The sequence below is a fragment of the Prinia subflava genome, chromosome 2 (assembly GCF_021018805.1).
Source record: "Prinia subflava isolate CZ2003 ecotype Zambia chromosome 2, Cam_Psub_1.2, whole genome shotgun sequence".
In the NCBI taxonomy this organism is placed as follows: domain Eukaryota; kingdom Metazoa; phylum Chordata; class Aves; order Passeriformes; family Cisticolidae; genus Prinia; species Prinia subflava.
This window is the reverse complement of record NC_086248.1, coordinates 96619747-96641420: the sequence shown is the minus strand read 5'-3', so window position 1 is coordinate 96641420 and position 21674 is coordinate 96619747. Positions and strand designations below refer to the sequence as shown.

General features: G+C 43.3%; 1 protein-coding gene across 1 annotated transcript in view; it reads left to right on the top strand.

Moving 5' to 3' along the window:
* The window catches only part of TP53BP2 (tumor protein p53 binding protein 2), a 51594-nt gene that overhangs the window by 7931 nt on the left and 21989 nt on the right, over window positions 1-21674 (top strand). Inside the window, exons 2-4 of the mRNA XM_063391107.1 lie at window positions 11961-12108; window positions 17434-17547; window positions 19149-19228. Coding sequence (XP_063247177.1) covers window positions 11961-12108; window positions 17434-17547; window positions 19149-19228 — 342 coding nt within the window. The remainder of the gene's footprint in view (window positions 1-11960; window positions 12109-17433; window positions 17548-19148; window positions 19229-21674) is intronic.

The following is a 21674-nucleotide window of genomic DNA, read 5'->3' as shown; positions in this document are numbered from 1 at the left end:
TTAATTCATTTAAAATAGGTGTGACATCACCTAAGCAACCACCATTCTGTACAACACTGTCTTGTTCACTGTAATGACTTTGGTGACGACTTGTAAAGCCAAAACCCAGCAAGCTCTGCAGCCTTCCCCTGCTGAACTGTTCTCCCTTCACTTCTTGGCTGGTGTGTCTGCTATTGCCTGGAAAGAGCTGTGGGGAGTGAGCAGCACTGAAATAAAACCTGTCAGACAGTGATCAGCTCTACAATCTGCCACCCTTCTGCAGCGTCTGGTGGCGTGCCTGACTGTTTGGGATACAAGTTAAAGTGTGTAGAGCTCCACATCACAGGAGCAAAGGTTGCATCAAGCAAGTTGCTTGAGCTGATGGGCTCACTCAAGGGACAGGACTTCTCCTTCCCAGTTCTGCTGTAGTTTTACATACCCTATTCCTGTAGAGTGGTTGGCTAAGACTGTCTGGCTGTCCATCATGTGCCCCACTGATCCCTTTTAACCTGTAAAATAACAGCAAAGATCCATCTGTTTTGCTGCAAATGCTCAGTGTGTCCTGTGTGCCAGCTGAATGGGTGCTGCTTTAGTTACTCATGACTTCCCATGTGCTTGCCGCTCAGAAGTAGGACAAAACTCCTCCTTTGTGGCTTTGAATAATAATAATATCAGCTGTTGTCACATGGGTGTGACCACCAAGCACAGGCACTTCATGCTGGCTGTCTTTGGCGTGGCTCGTGGCTGTGTCAGGTGTCTGCAGTGCTGTGTGTCCTGGATGTGACAAGTGAAGGTCATTCCCATGCAGCAGGAGTGTGTACCCATCCAGAGCTGGTGGTGAACTAGGGAGAGCTGCCCTTCTGCAAAGGTGTGGTGGGACATTACACCTAATTAATTTAATAGTAGGATGCTGCTCAAGTGGATGGCCTTGTTCCTTTGGTTTCCATCCACACCCAAAGCCACGTTGTCTTTTGTAGCTACCCCTTGAATTTAATAACGACTTGAGTGATGGTTTGTAGGAAATGCTGCCCACACTAAAGGCAGAAAAGGAACTAAAAGACTTCCATGGTGGAAGTGATTTGTCATGTGGCTGTGTGATCAGAAATAACGGATGGATTTGGGAACATCATGGTATCCCTCAGCTCCCCATTTAGGTTGGCTGAGCTGGAACAGTCAGAGGATACTTTACCCTCTTCCTACCCTCCCTTGAGAGTTGATAATACAGGAGAATTTCTCCACCATCTTTGTGTCACTCACTGCAAGGATTAATTTGGACTAACAAAAACATATAATTTACTCTGGTGATATTTAGAAGGTGTAACAAGGAAGCCTCTACATTGTAACAGCAAATATATAGCAAGGGAGAGGGGACTTGGAAGGCGGTAAACAGGCACGTTATTGTGCTGTGTGGTCTGAAAGTCCTAGTTTGGTTTGTTTTATGCTTGTCCTGAAGGGAGATAGCTGAATAGCACATTCTGGAATTGCAGCATAAAGGAGATGTAAACCCAACCTGTGGTGTGCTAAAATGCCTCTGAATTTGCCATTGTAGTAATGCATTTTAAGGTACCAGAAACCTTGGTCAGCCTGCATCACAGAACAGCCCAGTGTGTCCTGTGACTTTTCCCACACTGGAATTAACCTGTGTGGTTAAGCATGTCATTGTTTCAGATGCCAGAAATTATGTGTCTTCTGACCTGCCTGTGTGTGTCATGAGTGTTTTGGTTTGGACATAGAGCTGTTTTATGGAGGTAGGACACAGGTTTTGACAGCTGTTTTCCTGGAGGAGTGACTAATACAATGTGTTTTCAAAAGTGTTTGGCACAGAGCTCTGTGGAGTTGCTGAGTTTGGAGGAAATGAGTGTTCTACACTTCTTTTTTTTTTTTCTGACTTGCTACATGATTTGTTTTCTGTTGCTATTACATCACAAACCTTCTGCTCTCTTGGTTTTTTGTTTGTTTTTTTTTTTTTTTTTTAAATACTGTTTTAGATACATTGACTCACACAAAAAGAAATTCCTCTTTTCTGCTTCCATACCCTGCCCTCCCCCATGGGTGCTCCCTCCAGCACAGCCCCCTGGTTCAGTAAATAGAATTTAAGTAATGACTGTGCTTGATGTATGGGTAGGCACTTGCTGTATGATGAATGTGACTTTGCCTTGTGTGTTCTGGTGGGCTGAGGTGCAGTTGCTTCCTGGTGTGAATGTCGATCGTCTTTTTATTGGTGAGATTATTACGCGTTGGCTGGAAAAGCAGAAAAGGAGTGTTTTTGAACCCAGAAGGAGTTGGTGTCTCAGGCAGTGGGAGGTGTGGTGTGGGTGGGACAGGTGCCAGATCCTGTGATAGCCTGTGTTGTTTAGGTGTAGGTGGTGTTAAATGCGCTTTCATCCCTGATGCACATCTATTTTCATTTTTCTCCAGGAAGAGAGTCTTGTCTTGTACAAAATCTCTTTTTATTACCAGGAAAAACACTGGGCTTTCTTTTCATTGTGAGGAAGTACCTGCATTTTAAGACTGTCTTGAGATGTGTAACTCTCCCAAGTCCCGACAGGGAGACAGGGAGCATTTAGTGCGGCCCTTTTTTGGCCTCTGGCCATGTAAGAGGCTGAGAGAACCATAACACTTATTCCCAATGGGGGGATGCAAAGCTCTAGAGCAGCAAGAGCAGCTTACTTACTTTTTTTTTTTTTTTCCCTTTATGTAGTTATTACTACCTTTTTTTCCTTTTGTACAAAGATTTCCTTTGGGTTTGACGCAAGTACAGAAAATTGAGATGATTCAGGCTTAAACTTGAGTTCATAACCCCATTCATTATGCTTGGATGTTGCCTTGGCTTTAGGATTGTTAGGAGCAGCCTGTGGTTTGATACTGGGAGGAATGGGAGGAGGAGCAACTGGAACCCCCTCTGATTATGTTTATGAGTTGGACTGTTCCCCTTTTCTGTAGTACATATCTATTGTAAGAATTACATGGTATCATTTTTTATCTGCCTGGAAATAATGTTTATTTCATTGTCCTTGTGTATGAAATGTTCATAACTTGGTGCTGAATGCAGAAGATGAGGCAGAGCCTACCTGAAGGGGCAAACCTCCAAAGATTCTCCTTTGCTGGCTCCAGGAGGAGGAGGAGGAGCAAGCTGCAAGTAGGACACCAAGAGTACAAGCCTAAACACCATGTGTGGGCTTGCTTTTCTGACAGTCAGCTTGCAGAGTTTATGGTTAAGTGTCTAACAGTGCAAAAGCAGTGTCTGCAAGGAGCCACAAGGAATGGTTTGGGGGAAAAGGGAACAAATATTTTGGAGTGGAAGGGAATATATTAAAGGAGAGGAGCTACACAGATGACAGTGGTGAGGGACCTGTGAACATGCTGCAGTGTGGTATAATATGAAGAATATATTCAGGGTTTGTTTGCTCTGAATTTCTGCAGTTGTTGAACTGCATTGGTGCAAATCCAAGTGGATTCAGGTCTGAGCAGAATAGATGATTTGTGTTGGCAAATGTGGGTGCTCAGTAAAAGGCTGTGGTTTCCTACATGTGTTACTGAAACCAATGTATTTTATATCTCTTACAGGCCAATTTGTTTGTTTTTTATCCTTGTACTGGGTTTGTACAGCCCAATACAAGGATAAAAGCCTTTGGGGGGGGGGGCAGGGCTACACAGGTGGCTTCTGTGAGAAATTGCTAGAAGCTTCCTCCATGTCCAGCAGAGCCAATTCCAGCCAGCTCCAAGATGGACCCACTGCTGGTCAAGGCTGGACCAGTCAGAAATGGTAGCAGCACCTCTGGGATAACATCTTCAGGAAGAAAGCCCTGATATTGTGCAGATGTAATTATGGCTGAAGAAGAGGAGAGTGAGAATTTGAGAGGAACAACTCTGCAGACACCAAAATCACTGCAGAAGGAGGGGGAGGAGGTGCTCCAGGCACTGGAAGCGAGATTCCCTGGCAGCCTGTGGTGAAGACCATGGTGAGGCAGCTGTGCCCCTGCAGCTCCTAGAGGTCCACGGAGATGCAGAGATCCACCTGCAGCCCATGGAGAAGACCCCCACCATGGCAGGGGGATGCCTCAGAGGAGGCTGTGAATGGGCTCTGAACCTGTGGGAGGCCCATGGCAGAAGAGGCTCCTGGAAGGGACCTTCAGACCTGTGGAGAGAGGAGCCCCTGCCGAAGCAGGTTTCCTGGTAGGACCTGTGACCCTGTGGGAGACTCCCACTGGAGCAAGCTGTGCTTCTGAAACACTGCAGCATGTGGAAGAGTGACCCTCCTTGTAGCGGTTTGTGGAGAATGCTGCCCCTGGGGTGGACTCACACTGGAGAAGTTCATGGAGATCTTTATCCCGTGGGAGGGACCCCTCACTGGGGCACAGGAAGGACTCCTCTCCCTGAGCAGCAACAGGAATGAACTGACCACAGTCCGTATTCTCATCTCCCTGCACCTCTGGGGGAAAGAGCTGGTGGGGGAAAGGTCTTATTGTACTTCTTACTATCCTGCTCTGAGTTTTTTAGTCATAAATCCAGTTAATATCTCTAATTTGAATCTGTTTTGCCTGTGACATTATTTGGGGAGGGATCTCCAGCTTCTTATCTCAATGTATGAATCCTTCATTATATTTTGTCTCTCTCATTCAGTTGCAGAGGGGAGTGATAGAGAGGGTTTGGTGGGTGCTTGGCATCCAGCCAGGGTCAACCTAATACAAACTTCTAGTTTTCTGGGGGTTGTTTTCTAGAAAATGCTGATGTTGCAATAGATACTTGAAGTGCAAAAGTATGGGTGGCTTTAAAAGCCACTTTTGTTTGAGATTTTCTTGCCTTGTGTGATATGTGGTAGCTCAACCAGGGAATGGGGAGTTATGTTGCTCCTGTGCTGAGTGTTCATTTAAAATAGTGAGCTTTATTTGCATAGACCTTTCTGTTGTCTGGCTTGTGGGAGGACTTCTGCTTTCTTGTGTATGAAAATGCCTGAAGAAAAATGTCAAGTTGGAAAACATAACTTGGGTTCAAAGTAGAAGCCTTTGTTTGGAAAGCTCTCTTAAAGACTGCGTGCATAATGCTCTGCTGAAAGAAGGGGGGATGTAGGTCAAGAATCCTGTGTTTACCAGTCCTGATAGACTTCACAAAATCAAAATTGCTAATCTAAGATAATGATTTTCTACAAGATTTGGCAGGAAGATTGTTACTGCATATTCCTCATTAGTGAGTCTGAACTGCAGTGCTGAGCTCTGTTGTTGAGGTTGCAGTCCGTGAGGTACAATGAGAGCAAACCTCCATCCATTAATTTCAGGCAGTAACAATACTTGGCCAGAACTCGGGCTGTTTCCCTTGCAGCTCTTCAGGTTCCCATCATGATGATTCAGATGCCTGATAGTGAGATGTAATGTGGCATTTGTGCTGTAGCCTTTGCCCAGTTCAACCAGCATATACCATAAGCAGATGGCTTTCATTCTGTTCTCTCTACAGTAAGGATAAGAGGCAGGAGAAAAAAAAAAGGAAAGGGAAAGCTTCCTCTTTGCTGCTTCCAGCTCATTTTCCCCATGCCCTCCTCAAAGTGCACATAGATGTACATTGTATTTTAAGTCCTGGGAAAAATTGACCTTTTACTAAAGATAAAATACAAGTGCACGACAATTATAGTTTAAATAGTTTGTACCAGTAGAAACTACCATGCCATTGAGAGTAAAGGCTCAGTCTTGTTTTCTTCTGTGATACAATGAAAAGGAAAAAGGGCTGTGCTTTATATAGACTGGGAATAATATGAACAGTCTCATGGTGCTTCCTACTGTACTCCACCTACCTTGCATCATAACTTCCTTTCTCGTATTTATGGCCCAAAGCCAGTGCAAAATAAACGGAGTAGTGTGTGCGGAGGGTGAGATGGAACGAGCTGAGCTCCTCCATGCGTTTGGGTGTGGCTGGAGGCAAATACTAAACTTTACTCTGCAGTTCTGTTGAACCCTTACTGACCAGCTGGGTATGAAAAGGATCAGGGATAGCAGTCATCCCGTGTGCCTGTCTTCTAGTAAGTCTATTATTATCTTTTGCTTACCTTAATCTTTTGCTTACCTTAATCTTTAGGCACAATAAGTGAGGTGTTTCCTCCTGAAGGACGGTTTTCAGGTTCTGAGGAGCTTCATGCAGAAGAATCACTGAATTACTCTGTTGTTGTGGTATACTTTGCACTGAATGGGGAGCTGTAACTGTGCACCAGTTCTGACTGCTGCTTATTGGAACAGGAAAATGTGCTGTTGTGCAGGCTGTCTTCTGTTGTTCAGAAAGTTGCATCAAGTCAGCAAAAATATCTGTTTTAGCCACTGATTTCTTTGTAGCCATCTGGAAAGGTGCAGCATCATTGCTCCCACTAGGTAAGATGCAAGACTTAAATTTAAAACTCCTTGTATGGAGGGGTTTTATCAGGGAAGACTTAGTAGTAGTTTAAACTGTGGATGAAAGCAGTTATTTCTCATTTCTGTCACCTCTACTTGAAATGTGATAGTTAATTTATTAATTCTAAAATTTCTGTGTTGCTAGTTTTTCAGTTAATTTAAACTAGCTTCTAAAATTACATTTTACTTTAGAATGTAAATTCATAGAAACTGTTTAAGTTTGAAAAGACCTAAAGAGTGACTTTTAATACCTCCTTAAAAATCAGAGCTGAGAAAATTTGTTATGCAAGCTAAAACCATTACTTAGCTGTGTTATGGAAATACAAAAACCTTCAACACAGGTAATGAGTGCTTGAAGGGATTAGGTTTCAGTCTGAAATGCAGCTAATACAGAATGTGGTACAGAATTATGTTATTAGCTCTGATGCAAGGTAACAAAATGAATCAAATTTTCCAGAGGCAGAATGCTTGTTTGGCTATCACATAATGGGATTTGCTGTGTTATTGCCTTCCTGTATGCCTCAGTTTCCCTGCCTGTAAAGTAGGAAACTGCTTGCTTGTGTCATGACTTCCTGGTGGTAAAGTGCTTTGAAGCTGAAGAATACTGTGTGAATGGATGCCACGGTTCGTATTGTACAGTGCATGCTGTGCAGGAAGCCTCCATAAAGTTAGGAATTCAGACAATAGTGAAAACCAGGGTTAAGTTGGGTTTTTAAAAAACATATTCTCTTCTTCATTATGTTTTGTGAGGGACTGAGTTTTGCTGATTGTTTCCATTGCTGACATTTTATGATCGGAATTAGATCTTTCTCTAGAAATTGGGAAAGGGGGAAATGTGTCCTTTTTAACTCAGATAGTTTCAGGAGTTAATGAAGTGTATTTTAATTTACATCATACCCCATATAATAGTGTTCTTCTGAATATTTGAATCCTGAATACTTGAATGCTATTAGTGTATTAGTTAGAAGGTATCCAGTTGAGTACCCTTTTAATACTGAAGATGTGTGACATCAGCTTTATAATAACTGAGGAGTAAGAGAAGTCTGATCCTTGCAGAAACACCATCAAAGCTGAAAAGTAAATTGCATTTCTATTTCTCCCCCTTTAATCAATAATTGAGGCCTTCTGATCTGAGAAGAGTGATACAAGGCCTTTGATGTGAGATGATATCTTGTTGGATGGATGTGAATTATAAGATGTGTTTGCTCAGGTTAGTTTTTGGTAACGATTTCTTCTGGGTTTGGAGAGGGTTTTTTATTTACTTGTTGTTTTGTGTGGCAACAAAGCAGGAGCCAAAATGGAGTGTGGTTGTAGCCTAGCACTTTTACAGAGCTAACCATTCTTAAATATTTTACTTTCCGTTGAAAATGTATTTGCAGATGTTGAGACCTTTTGTATTTAATATTGGTGTAATTGTATGAAGTGGTCCCGTTGATGAGCTCAGCAATGAATGGGTCAGATTTGCAGGCAAATAAATGTAAGGCTGTTTGGGATGATGTGCAGAAGAGAGATGGAGGATTATAAAATGGCCCCTGATTTGCTTTAATTGATGCCTTCTTCTGTCCTGTTTGGTTGCTTTTCTTACGATGCTCCCTTCCTGTTCCTGGGTGTGTTACAATCCTGACTTAGTGGCTGTAGTTGGAGTTCATTCATAGATAATGAGTTGAAGGGAAATGATGTATTTCATGCTGAGGTTACCCAAAGTTGTACTTCACACCAGTGTGGATTTTTGTTATATTTGTGACTTAAGTGAGAGGCTTTTTGAGACACGAGGTCTTTTGTGTTCAGTACTCTGCTTTCCCATCCAGTTGTTTGTAAGTCAAACACTGCAGTGATTCCTTGCAAAAACTCTCCCTTGCTTTAGCTCGTGTGACCTTGCTCTTCTCGCTGATGTCCTTGGTGCAGCCGATCGAACTGCCTCATTTGGTGGCTCCATAACTGCAAACTTCTATTTTCTAAGCTGGAGCAGAGTCAGCTGGAATCTGTGATGTGATTTTAAAAGGAACTGCTTCAGTAGATACACAACACCCCTGGTTTCTCCCAAGTATGCCAAAGTACTGCAGTGCCTTTATATTTTAAAGCTTTTCAGTACCTGTGGTGAGCATGTCTTTGGGCTGGGAAAAGGGAGGGAAATTCTTTAGTTTAGGCCTTACTTTAGGGATCTGAGTCCTGTTCAATGTTCAAAGCAAAAAATACTTTGTGTGCTGGGCATTCATAAAACTGAGTATTTGAAAGCCTAGAGGAGAAACCCTCATCCTGGTCTATATGGAATTGTCAGATTTTTCAGTAATTGCTGTAATGCTATCTTTTAAAAAAGGACAAGATCTGACTGAAATTTGTCCTCCTTTCGTTTTTTTTAATCAAGTCCTTCATTTATGCCTAGTTTAAAACAGAATTTTTTGCATGTTGGGTTGGGTTTTTTTCCCCTTTGAAATTACTGGATGTTTGTATACAACTGTCTTAAAAAATCTTCAGTTTCAGGGGGGAGCAAGAAACTGTTTTGTGCTCTAGGTGGATGTAAGGATTTCAGCTTCTGAACAAAATGTCATGAGAGTACTCATTTCCTTTGTTTCTTGTTGCCACACAGCAATAAATCAGTGATATAAACTAACAGGCTGAATGGTTGATGGATGTCACAGCTGAGCCATTCCCAGGGGAAGCATGAGTGAGTCCTTGGGCTCCCAGTGCGAGGTGGTGCAGGCCACAGCAGCCCCAGGGGTGACCAGCAGCACCAGGAAGCCCCAGCAGGCCTTTGGTTCACACTGGTTTCTCCACCTTTCCCACTCCTCTCTGGGAAGAGGCATCTCTGTGATGGACACACTCTGGCCAGCTTGCCCTGGGCTCCAGCGTGTCCAGGTGGGCAGCAGGGTACCCCAGGAGGCCTTGCAGGTGAGCAGGCAGTGGTGACAAATGTGAGAGGACCACAGTGACTTAGAGAACTTGATCATCTCAGCATTGCCCCTGGAGCTGAAGGGAAGCAGAATGGGATAACATCACTGTAATAACATTTAATTTACTTTAGACTCGGAAGGACTTTGAGGGCTGTTTTCAGGGAATTTGCAGTTTGGTTTCTTTTCCTTTCCTCAGTTCCTAGAATATGTGGGCTAGAGGTGATGCAGACACTCCCAAGTCCCAGAAACAGCCCCCACACAGCAGGTTTGAGTGCTCTTGGCTTAATGTATTAGTAATTATCCTGAGCATTGTGGATAGAAATGGCAACTCGTGATCCTTCCTGTGTAGTTGTCTGTATTGCTAAATCCTAAGGATTAACAACTGGATATAGACAGGCACATTGAAGAGTGAACAGCCGTGCTAGGGTCAAATTAGGTCTGCTTTGTGTATAATGCCATGGTTTTTATAATTTTCTCTTAATTCCCATCTGTGAGCTCATCTTTTAAATTAACAAATGTTGTTGCAGACACACAGCCTGTGCCACTTGGTAGTGTTCTGAATACAAGGTTGTGCAGCATTAAATGTGAAGGGTTGATATGTTTTACACATCTACATAACCCTGCTGTAATTCTATTTGGGAACTTCTTTTTTGTTTTATACTCTTCTGCCCCAGTAATTGTGATTAAGAGATATTCTTACCTGGCTGCACCTGGCATCCTTCACTGTCAGGCTGCTCCAGGGAGTCAGAGACACTGTATCTGAAAGGTGGCACGTTCTGTGACAAAAGATTAAAGCCAAGTGTCAGAGTCCCTGCTTGGAAAGCTTTGTCTCTTAATTTAGGTCACTACCTCCTTGTGCTGTAGACAGCAGAACCACTTTTGCCCATCTTCACTATATAATAAGTGTGAGCTAAACTGATCTTACGGACCTCCACAATCTCTCTCCTAGTTTCCCTCCTTACAAGCTTCAAGTCTGGCTTTCTTGTTTGATTTTCTTGTTGATTTTTTGGGGTTTTTTCCCATCCCATAAAGTGACAAGGAAATGAGTGGGGGAATGTAGCCATCAGGCAGTTTTGAGCTCGCTTTCAGCAGGCTTTTTCCTCTCTCTGAATATTTGTAGAAGGTATTCAGGAATTTATCAGAAAACCTTGTCTTGGGGGAGCTGTGCAAAACCAGTGGTAAGAAATTCTGTGCTCTTGGTGCAGTGCCAGGGCTCCAAAACCACTGTTTGCAAGTGTTTATACTGCCACGAGTGGGCCAAATACTTGCACTCTGTGTAACAAGATGTGCAGAGTCTGGAGTGTTTTTGTCAAAGCTTTTAAAAGAGTTAAGGCAGCCTCTCACATAGGGTTGAAGGGGATCTTGGCACTCCAAAGAGCCCTGGAAGGGCTTTGGAGACATCAGGAATGTGCATGTGCACTGTTGTATTCCATGAGAATCCCCAACAGAGGATTCCTAAAGCTGTGAAACAGATGGGGCTGAATTTCACTCTGCAAAGGGATAAAAAACTCTAATTCCACAGTATTTACACAAAATCACTGAAATATAGTGCATGTGGTAATGGTTTTGTTGTTTTTTAAGTTATTATTTACATTTATTTAGGAGGTTATTTATACCTCTCCCTTTGTTTGATCTGGCCTCCTTTTCCTCCTTTTTGACCTTTTGAACTGTTGCTCTTAAGGATGTATACCCCTTTCACCCTTTACAAATGAGGACAGGCAAGGATCTGTGTCTTTTCTTGAGAAACCACCTTTTCCATCTGTATGAAGAATCCTGAATTGTATAGGTTGCTGTTGCTTGAAATGCTTAGTGGAGTAATTGCTTTCTGGAGACATTTGACTGATTTTTTGTGTTGCTGGGAGCCATGTGACTAACAGCCAGTTGAGACTGAAGTTGAGAATTGGTCTGAAGAGAATTGACATTAATTTGTAGCTAGCAGCTAAACTTTGATAGCAGTTTAATATTAATAGCATGTAGTGAGATGGTGCTCAGAGGCAGTAATCATCAACGTGTTCTATCAAATATGGCAACTGATTTTTTAGAGTGCTTGTTTAGTAGTTGTGGCAGGAAAGACATGAGCAAGAACAACATCTGTGTGGTGTGTATAAACAGAAAAAACAAGGATCCTTCTCCAGCTGTGAAGAGGAAGCCAAGTAAAATAGCCTTGGTTTCTTGAGAAATGGGGTTTGGGGGGACCTTGTATTCAGGCTGAGACTAAGAGCAGGGCAAGTTGACTTCTGTTTCTAGGAACCTTTTGATGAAATATGTTACAGAAATGCAAATTGTTTCCAGTTCACTGTCCATGTAGTAAGCTCTGGTCTTTTTTTATACCAGATGTAACTACCATTGTTTTTCACTCCTGCTGAACTCTAGTTGACTGTTTCTCCTGCTGTGTCAAATGATTGCAGGATGCATATGCACATAGGAAGGTGGGAGGAGTTCTGACACATCACCTGAGCAGAGAAGGAAGGAGCACCAGGTCTAGATTTAAAATGGAGTAATCCTCCAGTGTCATTTAGTTCAGCAGGGGATTACTTCTCCCTCGCTTATACCTTAAAGAAATTTGGGATTGTTTGGAAAATTGTACCCACTGTAGTTGATAAGATGTTATCTGTGTGAGAAAGAATGCATTTAATGAGCAGGTTGTGACTGCAGGCAGGTGCAGCCTGCCTTTGTGTTGGAAAGTAACCGTGAGCTGTTGCCTTTGTCTTTGCAGATGTTTCTGACCGTGTACCTCAGCAACAACGAGCAGCACTTCACTGAGGTGCCAGTCACCCCCGAGACAACCTGCAGAGATGTGGTGGAGCTGTGCAAGGAGCCTGGGGAGAGCGAGTGCCACCTGGCTGAGGTGTGGTGTGGCTCAGGTGGGTCAGGCTGGCAGCTGCTGAGTTACTGGGCCTTCTCTGCTCCTGAGAAGGTGGCACATGGAGACCTGACAGACGTGATCCTGTCCCAGAGAGTCTCAGCATTACCATTTCGTCGGTGTCTTCATCAGACTGGCTGTATGATAATGCAGCTGCAAGAAGGCTCACCCATGCAGAACTGAGTTAAAAGCAAAAGGGAACTTAAGCATGCAGATGTTCTTGTGTCTTTGCAGCCCTTCTGTGACTCAGATGAGTCTGAGGAGTGTGAGAGAGTTTGTTCCTCTTCCTCCTCCTCCTCACAGTGGGAACCCAGCAGCCTTTATGGGAGTTTTGAAGTACTAAGTATTGGTAGTTCAGTGACTAGTTCAAAATTTCTTTTAGTTCATAATTTCTTTAATCCCACAGCCATTTTCACTTGCAGTGGCAAAATGAAGCTTCCTTTTTCTGATGACACCTTCAGTGTTACCAGCTGCACTGAGTGTGGTTGGGAAGGAGTGTGTTAGCAGAAGTAGTGGGAGTTACCTGGTGTGAAGTGCTCTAAAAGTGGGTGACAGGGAGGATGGAGAAGCTACTTTTGACTGTCCTTTCAGGCATGTGGAAAAGGGGTTTGTGCATGTGGCTTGTTGTATTTTTTTTTGCCTTTTCTGTGTTCTTCTGATCTTGGGAATTCGAATCTCCCTAACTTGCCGTGCTCCATTGGAACTGGAGAATATGTCTACAAACAAAGCCTAAAATATTACTAATATCTCATGGCTTAAATAGGAAAGGGCTCTGGACTATCTCCTGTCTCCATGATACTCCTTAGATACTGGGAGCCATCCAGAGGCAAAAGATAGATGAGTCCCTGACAGAATTTTGAGTAATGAAAAATAATTATGTCTGAGCCAACCTTTTTGAGATGCTTCAACAAGATTATAAAAGAGTCAGATGATAAGGGCTTATATTTCTGTCTTCCACTGCTGTTATCTCAGGCTCACATCTGTTAAAAGAAGTCTTTGGTGAGATGGATTTTTGTTTAATGCTATGAGATACCTGAGTTATCTCTTGATATTTACTTGCTTCTGACAGAGATGTAATGTTTCTGATACTTCTGAGTCTAAAAAATGGAACAATTTTTTTTTTCTCCTTAGAAGATAAAGAAGCTTTGCTTCATAAATGATAATAAAATCACCAATTCATCATAGAAAGAGATCTTCTAGGAATGTATTTTAATTGTACATCTTTGTCTAAATCAACACAATACTGAAGTCTGCAGTGAAAGAGAAGTAAAAGAGGTTTGGGTAAAACTATTGAATTTATAGTTAGCCTTAGTGCCCACACCCTGTTAAAGAGCAGAAGTGGTTGTGGTGAGGGACAGGATTCTCCTGTTGCTGCTGAAGTTGGAAGCTGTGCTAGAGTGGCAGCTCCTCTCATGTTTCCTGAACCTGGATTCTTGCTTGGTTTTTGAGATGGAGATGTAGAGTATGCTAGAAAGGGCGGTGAGATTGTCCTGAAATCAAAGGAGAGCACCTATAGTAAGAGGCAAGTGAAGGCTGCCAGTACTTAGTGCCCAAATGTTCTTGTTAAGCTGAAAAGTGAACTTCTGCGTGAGTGGGACAATACAGTATGCAGTGTTTTATTAATATCATCAATTTACCAGCCTCTCTGCTGGTCAAGGAGGTATAAGAAAATAATCTCTATACAGAAACATGAAGTGAACCAGAGAACATTTTCTGAGATTAGTCTTTGTAGAGACATCATGTGACACACGAGAACAGATATCTAAATGTTGCTTGGACAGCTGTTGTTATAAGGCAAAAAAAAAAAGCTTCATCCATTTTTACAGTGAAAACCTTGACAAGGTCATTGAGTCCAACCTTTGACTGAACACCACCGTGCCAACTAGACCATAACACAAAGTCCCGTGTGCAGTTGTCTCTTGAACATTTTTAGGGATGGTGACTCCACCTCCCTAGGCAGCCTGTTCAAATGCTTAACCAACCTTTCAGTGAAGAAATGCTTCCTGGTGTCCAACCTTAACCTCCCCTGGTGCAGTGTGAGGCTGTTTTCTCTTGTTGTGTTACCTGGGAGAAGAGAGCAAGCCCCAGCTGGCTACAGTCTCCTTTCAGGGAGTTGTAGAGAGTGATAAGGTCTCCCCTGAGCCTCCTTTTCTCCTGGCTGAACACCCCCAGCTCCCTCAGCTGCTCCTCATCAGACCTGTGCTCCAGCTCCACTGCCCTTCCCTGGACTCTCTCCAGCCCCTCGATGTCCCTCTTGCAGTGAGGGCCCAGAACTGACCCAGCCCTTGAGGTGTGGCCTCCCCAGTGCTGAGTACAGGGGACACTCGCTGCCCTGGTGGGGTGGCAGTGGCTCACGTTCAGCTGCTGCTGAAGCACCCCCAGGTCCTTTTCCACTGGGCAGCTTTCCAGCTACCCTGCCCCCAGCCAGCAGCAGTGTTTGGGCTTGTTGTGACCCAAGGGCAGGGCCTTGCTGAAGTTCCAAATGCAGTTCCCAGTTGTACTTGTGAACAAAAATGCACTTACCTCAGTAGCATTAAAAGATTTGAGTACTGGATTAGTGAATGTTGCTTTGGATAAAATACGTCTTAAGCATCTGCATAGCATCCAGTAACAAGCATTTGCAATATGTTTTCATATATATTCTGGATTTTTTTTTGGTGAGGGGAGGAGGCAGTGGGGGAGAGAAATACTTCTAGCTTTTTGCTAATCTCATTTTAGATGTCAGCAAAGTTTTCCATCTTGTTCTGCCAGGATTAGCCACGATTTCTGTTTTGTTTGCGTATTACACTGAACAAACTCAACTGCTTTAAAACAAACATGATGCAGTACAGCTAACCTCTGAGGGTAGAAACAAAAGATTTGTGTTGGAAAATGACTTCTCAGTCTTCAATTATCGCCATCCTTCTTACATTGCTTGTGTCTTTCTTTTTCTGACACTTATTCAGGAATTTTAGCTTCTGTTGTCAGACCTTATTAAGCCTACTTTGAAAGATTGCTTGCAAGTGTGCTTGAGGCACTTTGCTCCCTGAAGGGAGCAAGTTTATTACTCTCCCTGTCCTCCTAGTTTTGCTTGAAATTTGGTGAATATCAGGGCAAAATTTCTTGACCTTCCTATTAATGTCAGAATTCTGTTAGGCAGTTACCTTGCCTGCTGTGTAAAGCATCAAAAGAAGTGCATGTATAAAGATCTCCTTTTTCCTTCTCTCTGAGACAGATAAGGAAAAAAACCCCAAAACTGATTGTCCATTCTTCTTGAGCTTTCCAAATGTACATTTATTTGGTATTTGAAAATCTCTTTGACCTTCCTTTGAAGCCAGTGAGTGGTATTGACCGAATCCTTGTGTAAAGGGCATCTCCCTTGATTATAGAGTTTCAGCTGAACTATTGCTGAGCTGCTAGAAATCTGCCTCATAAGCCTGCTGTATAGCCTTTAAGACAAAAATCTGCCAGTGGTACTGTTGATTTTGTTGTTGTTGTTTTTTGCCTTTTTTCTTGAATTAAGGTTTAGCAGATGAGGAACATTTTTCGCTGTCTAGACAAGTAACTGCCAAGAGACGGCTTTTTCTGTAACAGTGACCTACTTGCTTATTCTGTAAAGCTAATCTCTTTTGACAGTGACTCCAGAAATTCTCCTTCCTAGATTGCTTGAGCACAGCTGCAGCATTTTCATTTAAAGAAACACTTTTATGTTGAAAAGAGCTTTTCACATACTGAAAACATGTTAGGAGCTCCTTTTTTTAAGAAACTGAAAACATTTATACTTAACGCCAACAATTTTTCCTGCTGAAAAGATTATTTCATATTAAGATAGTGACTTTTGAAAGACTGTTGAATATGAATGAACTACTCTGATTTCTTTTTTCTTTTTTTTCCCCTCCCCTTGCTTATAAATGAAAGGAAACTGGCAACAAAAGCAATGTCAGTAAAAATGAAACTGGTGCAAAAATGGTGGTATTTAATTTCATTCTTTGTTTGCTTGTTTGATTTCTCAGGCCAGGAACAATATCTTCTGCTGGTCTGGCATCCAGCACAAATGGGTCCAACATGATCATGAGCCCCAATGCTGTTAGAGGATACTGTGACAGTATCCTGACTGTGTAAATTCACTGCTGTGATAACTGACCACACTGTTGCCATCACATTTAAAATAGGCAGAAAAATGTATGGCAAAAATGTCTAGAAGAATAAAAGAAACTGCTTTTATGTAAAGATTTAGAGGTCAATAAGTAATTCTGGCTATATTCTGGCTGTGAGTGCCTGGCTGTGATGTATGTAAATTTTTAAAGAATGGTAATACAGAAAGGGAGGAGTACTGGTAGTTTCAGACTCTCACTGGGTTTCTCTGTTATCAAAAGGCAGCAAGTAAGGCTTAAAAATTACTTATAGGATTGAATCCTGAGCTTCAGAATAAAATCAGGAAAAGAAATTTGTGGAATTTGTGCATGTAGCTTTTTCATCTCAGTTATTTGAAAGGAAATGGCAAGTTCTTCCTGGGCTCACTTTTCACTGTCTGATCCTTTTTTTTACTTTGAGCTGTGAATCCAAAGTAGTTCAGCTTTTCAAGGTTTATCAGAAATAAGGCTTTCAAAATGCATCTCATCTGAACTTCATGAAATTTGCTGTCCAAGACAATGAGCTGGGTCTGTGTCTGACAGGAGCAGTGGGAGAACACTTGAAGTGACAGGAGCTGTGCTGGCATGCTGAGGATCAGGCCCGCTGGGGAGCCTCTTCGGGGTGCTGAGCGCTTCTGCCTGAGCTTGAGTGCCAGGGCTGCCATCCAGCGTCAGGAGAAAAATTCCTCTTCCCCGAGAGCTTATCTTTGCAGCTCTCTTCATTCTCATTGCAATTAGGAAGTAAATGAGTCCCTGGAGGAATTGTGGCAGCAGTGCCCTTGAGGAGGGGGTGGGAATGACTAAGGAATGAGTTTGAGGTGTCACCGAGAAGTGAGAGGTACAACAGCACATTTCCTGCGCTGGTGAGTGGGTAAGGTGATTTGCACATACAGAGTGAGGGCACTAGAACTGAAAGCTCTAAATTCCCTGTTTGTTTTCCCTCGGGCTGTGGTGGTGCCTCAGCTTTTCCCTTCAGGGGTGGACTTTTCCAGGGCTGCTATTCAGAGGTGTTGGTTTAGTGTCAGAAGTGAGGAGTGACTCAGTGTCTTCTCCAGGAAAAAGGAGAAATACCTTGGATGAGGGCAAGTGTTATGTACACTCACTCACCTGTGCCCTGACAGGTGTTCAGGTGAAAGATGGACAGGTGTTTTTGGTTTGGTGTGGGCCCAAGCTGTGGTGGGATGTAGCAGCTGACTGATCTTTGACCTTTCCAGAGCGTCCCATAGCCGATAATGAGCGGATGCTGGATATTCTGCAGAGGTTTGGGATGCAGAGGAGCGAGGTGCGGTTCTTCCTGCGGCACGAGCGCTCTCCCTGCCGGGAAGCAGGTAGGTGATCTCAGCTGCTTTGTTTGTTCAGCTTCTGTTCCATTCTTCAAGGTTAAGGAAACAGCTTCTGTGTGTTATTTATTAATGCTCATAGCCAGTAGGTGTTGCAGCCCCTTTTTTGTCTGACCATTGGCTAATCTTTGTTATGGCTTCATCTTCCCTTGCCATATCTGGGAATACTAAATCCAAATTAAAATGTCTGCAGGTTTTCTAGAGCTGGTTGTCACCAAAGCATCCAAGGACATGTGTTAAATATGTTTTCTCCAGCAAAATATCTTGAGATCTGTGGTAGTGAGCTCTTTTAAATATAGTAACCAAGCTGTTGCCCAGTAATGTAATCTGTGATCTGGGTGATTATTCACCTGGATAATACTTTACCAGGGCAATAAACTTGACATACTTGGCAAAGATAGAGTTCTTCAAAGTTTCTCCCACCATTTGTTAGTTTTAGGAATAGCATTAAATGAAGTGTCTGGTCAAGTTCTCTGAGAATATGTTTCTCATTGTAAATTGAAATGTGAAACCTGTAAAGGAAATTACTTTCAGCTTTTCAGGAGTTTCCTGTGTATTCCATATTCATCTCCTCAGTAGAATTTCTCACTTTTACCTTTAAATCAATCTACCAGATTCTTTTTCCTCCCCTTTTTCTGTTTTCATCCTTGGTAATCTTCCTCAGTGTTGGAAATACTGCATTTGTTAAGTTGCAATGTACCCATCATATTTTAGACTACTACTTGATATTTGAGTTGTGTACTGGTGATAGAATGAGTGCATGAAAAGCTAAAGTTGTGCCATTTCTACCTTCTGAGGATCTTACAGAGCAGTTTAGTTGTCAAAATGTATTTTTTGCAAGTCAAGGGTGCTTGTGGTATTAGGATTATTGTAATTTTGTTGGCCACAGCATTGCTAAGCAATGTATTTGAGCTCTGAGTTAGTCTCACAGAGAAATGGTCTTGAAATAGGAATCAAATGGGCAAGAAGGTAAAGCAGGCTTTGTCCTGTATACACTTAGGTTCTACAGGGAAATCAATGAGCTTGTTATTGAGCATCTGAGCACTATTTGCACATAATTTAATGGGAATGAAGTAGGGTTTTAGTGAAGCAGCATCTTTACTGACACAATGGCTGCCAGGAAGAGGAAAAAGGTGCTTTTAAACTGTGTATCTATAGTGCACAGGGGTGCAGATTTACTAAATTTACTATGGATTATTTACTATAATACATAATCTATATACTTATACAATCTATTACTTATATAACATGTTTACCGTAGATTATAGATCTATAATTTAGTAGGGGCTGACTGCCTGCTTGCCACAGGATAAATACTTGAAATAGGCTACTGTTGGTTAAGCTGCTTTTGTTTGTCTGTATTTTTGAACAGAACTATACTTTTATTTTAAAGTTGACATTGAACAGAAATCTGCAGAAAATGTGTTGTCTCATCACTTAAATTCATCTTAGTAGTAGACACATAAGAACAGGTGTTCAGATTCTACTCCATAATGATTATTCTGATTCTCCTTTTGTACTGAATGCTATGTCTAAAAGGATAAGAAAGATCTTATGTTGCCTTACCATTTTTGACTATTTCTGTCTAGGGACTGGACAAAGGCCTCAAGATCCAGCCTTCAAAAGAAATGGTGTGAAAGTACCCGGTGATCGAAGAATAGAGAATGGGGTAAGTGCCTGATGCAGTTGGATTGGGTCTGGCTGAGCTGCAGTTCGTCTTCCCACAGCAGCCCCTCCCAGTGCTGCCCTTTGCACTGGCAGCCAGAAAGGTGGTGAGAACACCCCAGAGTTTGGGCTACTGGGCTGGCACAGCATTAGCACTGTCCCAACATTCCCCAACATCAAGGAGCTGGCAGTGGGTGAGGTCCTGGGAGGGGACACAACTGGATCATCTGACCCAAAGTAACCAAAGGGATGTTCCATGGCATGTGGCGTCAGCTGAGATACAAAGCCAGGGGAAGGAGGAGGAACAGGGGAACATTTATTTTACAATGTTTGCCTCCTGGAGCAACTGCTCCCTGTGCTGAAGCCCTGCTTCCCAGGAAGCAGCTGGACATCACTCTCTGATAGGTGAGAATAAACTATTTTTTGTCCTTGCTTACTTACATGAACTTCCTTGCCTTGGCTTTAGTAAACTGCCTTTTCTCAGTGTAGTAGTTTTCCAGCTTATTCTCTCTGCCCTGTCCCACTGGGAAGGGAGTAGTAGAGCAGCTTGGTGGGCACCAGGCATCCAGCCAAGGTCAGTCAACCACGGTCCTTTTCCGACCCTGAACAGGGTGAGACAAGGTGGTTATAGATGTACATATATATATATAAATATTTTGCAACCCATAGTGAAAAGTAGTTGCCAAGTATCGAGCTCCTATGTGGGGCAGAGTTTGTCAGCTGCACTGCTTATCTCTTTATTTTGCTGACTTTGGGAACATATTAATACAAGCAGTGTCTGTGTGCTTTGCCCTCACACTGATGGCCTTGTTATGCTGGGGGAGCTGTCTCGTGGGGTGATGAAGAAATACACCTCCCTCTCCCTGCCTGAGATTGATTGAACGCTTTTAAAATGCAGGCTCCCATGTTTGCTCATCCATATATAAGCTGTTTAATACTATTAATAATATTAACTAATACTCTTGGCACTCTGCGTGGTTTGTGGAAATCAGTGTCACCCTGGTGTGGGAGAAAACAAACTTTAGGTGAGGAGATACTGAGATGTGCTCTGAGGTATCCAGTGCCTGGGTGGCAGGGTGTGTGGAGGGATTTGGGCAGGTGCCTGGGGTGGTTATCACCTCCCATTGCCTGGGACTTTACACCTGAACGGGGGATCAGTGTACCCTGGCACACTGCCCTGTCAGCTGAGAGAAGGGTGCCTTGCCTACCCCAGTGAAAACCAGCTGCCTCCCACCCTGTACTGGGGCCTGGCCTGTGAGCCACAGTACTCAAAGCCCTGTAGCTGAGGCAGGAACCCAAACTGTGTTTCGGGATACTGTGGCTGAGACAGGGACTCAAACCACCATAATCGCTCCAGTAGGGAAAAAGACAAAAGGGAAACGGACAAAGTAAGCTACAGGTCCATATTGTTGGTTGGAAAGGGAGGAAGGAGGAGAATTAGGAGAGTAAGGATCAGATAAAGAAGCCAGTCCTCCAAAAAAGAAATTGCAAGGAGTGTGACAAATCAAACAGGAGATGAAGTTACTCGGTCCCTGGCCTCATCAGAACTTCGAGACCTGTGAAAAGATTACAGCTGCCAGCCACATGAGCAGAGTTCTGCCTGCTGCTTCAGTGCTGGGGTAATGGGGCTGACAGCACTTGGAAGGTCATGAAGCCCAACAGCTGGGACCCCTTGCTGGAGATGAGGAAGCTGAAAGGAATTGGAAAACAGCCATTGGCAGTTTCTGGGCATGGCTCCTCTCAAGTGTGAGGGCAAGGTATCGGTTTAAGGAAGATCCTGTACATTCCCAGGAATGTGAACCACTGCACATGAAGATATCTAGTACCTGAGAGAATTGGCAGTGCTGGAAGTCATCTATAGTGATCTAAAAAGTGACAATGTCCGTAAAGATCCAGAGGATGTCCCCTGTGCGGTGGCCATGTGGAGGAAGGTGGTTCAAAGTGCCCCAGCATCATATTCCAGCATCTTTGTGGCACTGTATTACCTGCAGATGGATACACCAGCTGTAGAGGTGGCATCCTCCTGGCTCTGAAATGTAGAAGAAACTGGGTACTTCTGCATCTCTGTGGGCCAGCACCCCAGATGTTAGGGTGCCCCAGTCAGAGGGAAGGGAAGCCCCAAGAACAGGTCATGTAACAGGCTCTGGGTGTTTCTACGTGAGCAGGCAGAAGACACGAGGCAGTGGGATGGTGAACCCACCTCTAAGCTGGAGGCTCGTGTCTGTCAACTGGGAGGGAAGAGAGCTGTTCAGAAAGGCTCACCCAGGAAGGCTGTCAGTGTAGTTGCCACAGAAAGACAGGAAGGCAATTGGTGATGACCCAGACATAAAAGGACTGAAATCACCTCCTTTAACCGTGGTGAGGGGATTTCTGATCTGGCCTCGCAAAGGTCAGCCAGAATACTCTGGCCAGGAGCAGGAATAGAGGGTCCCTGCCTCTGGCCAAGAGGA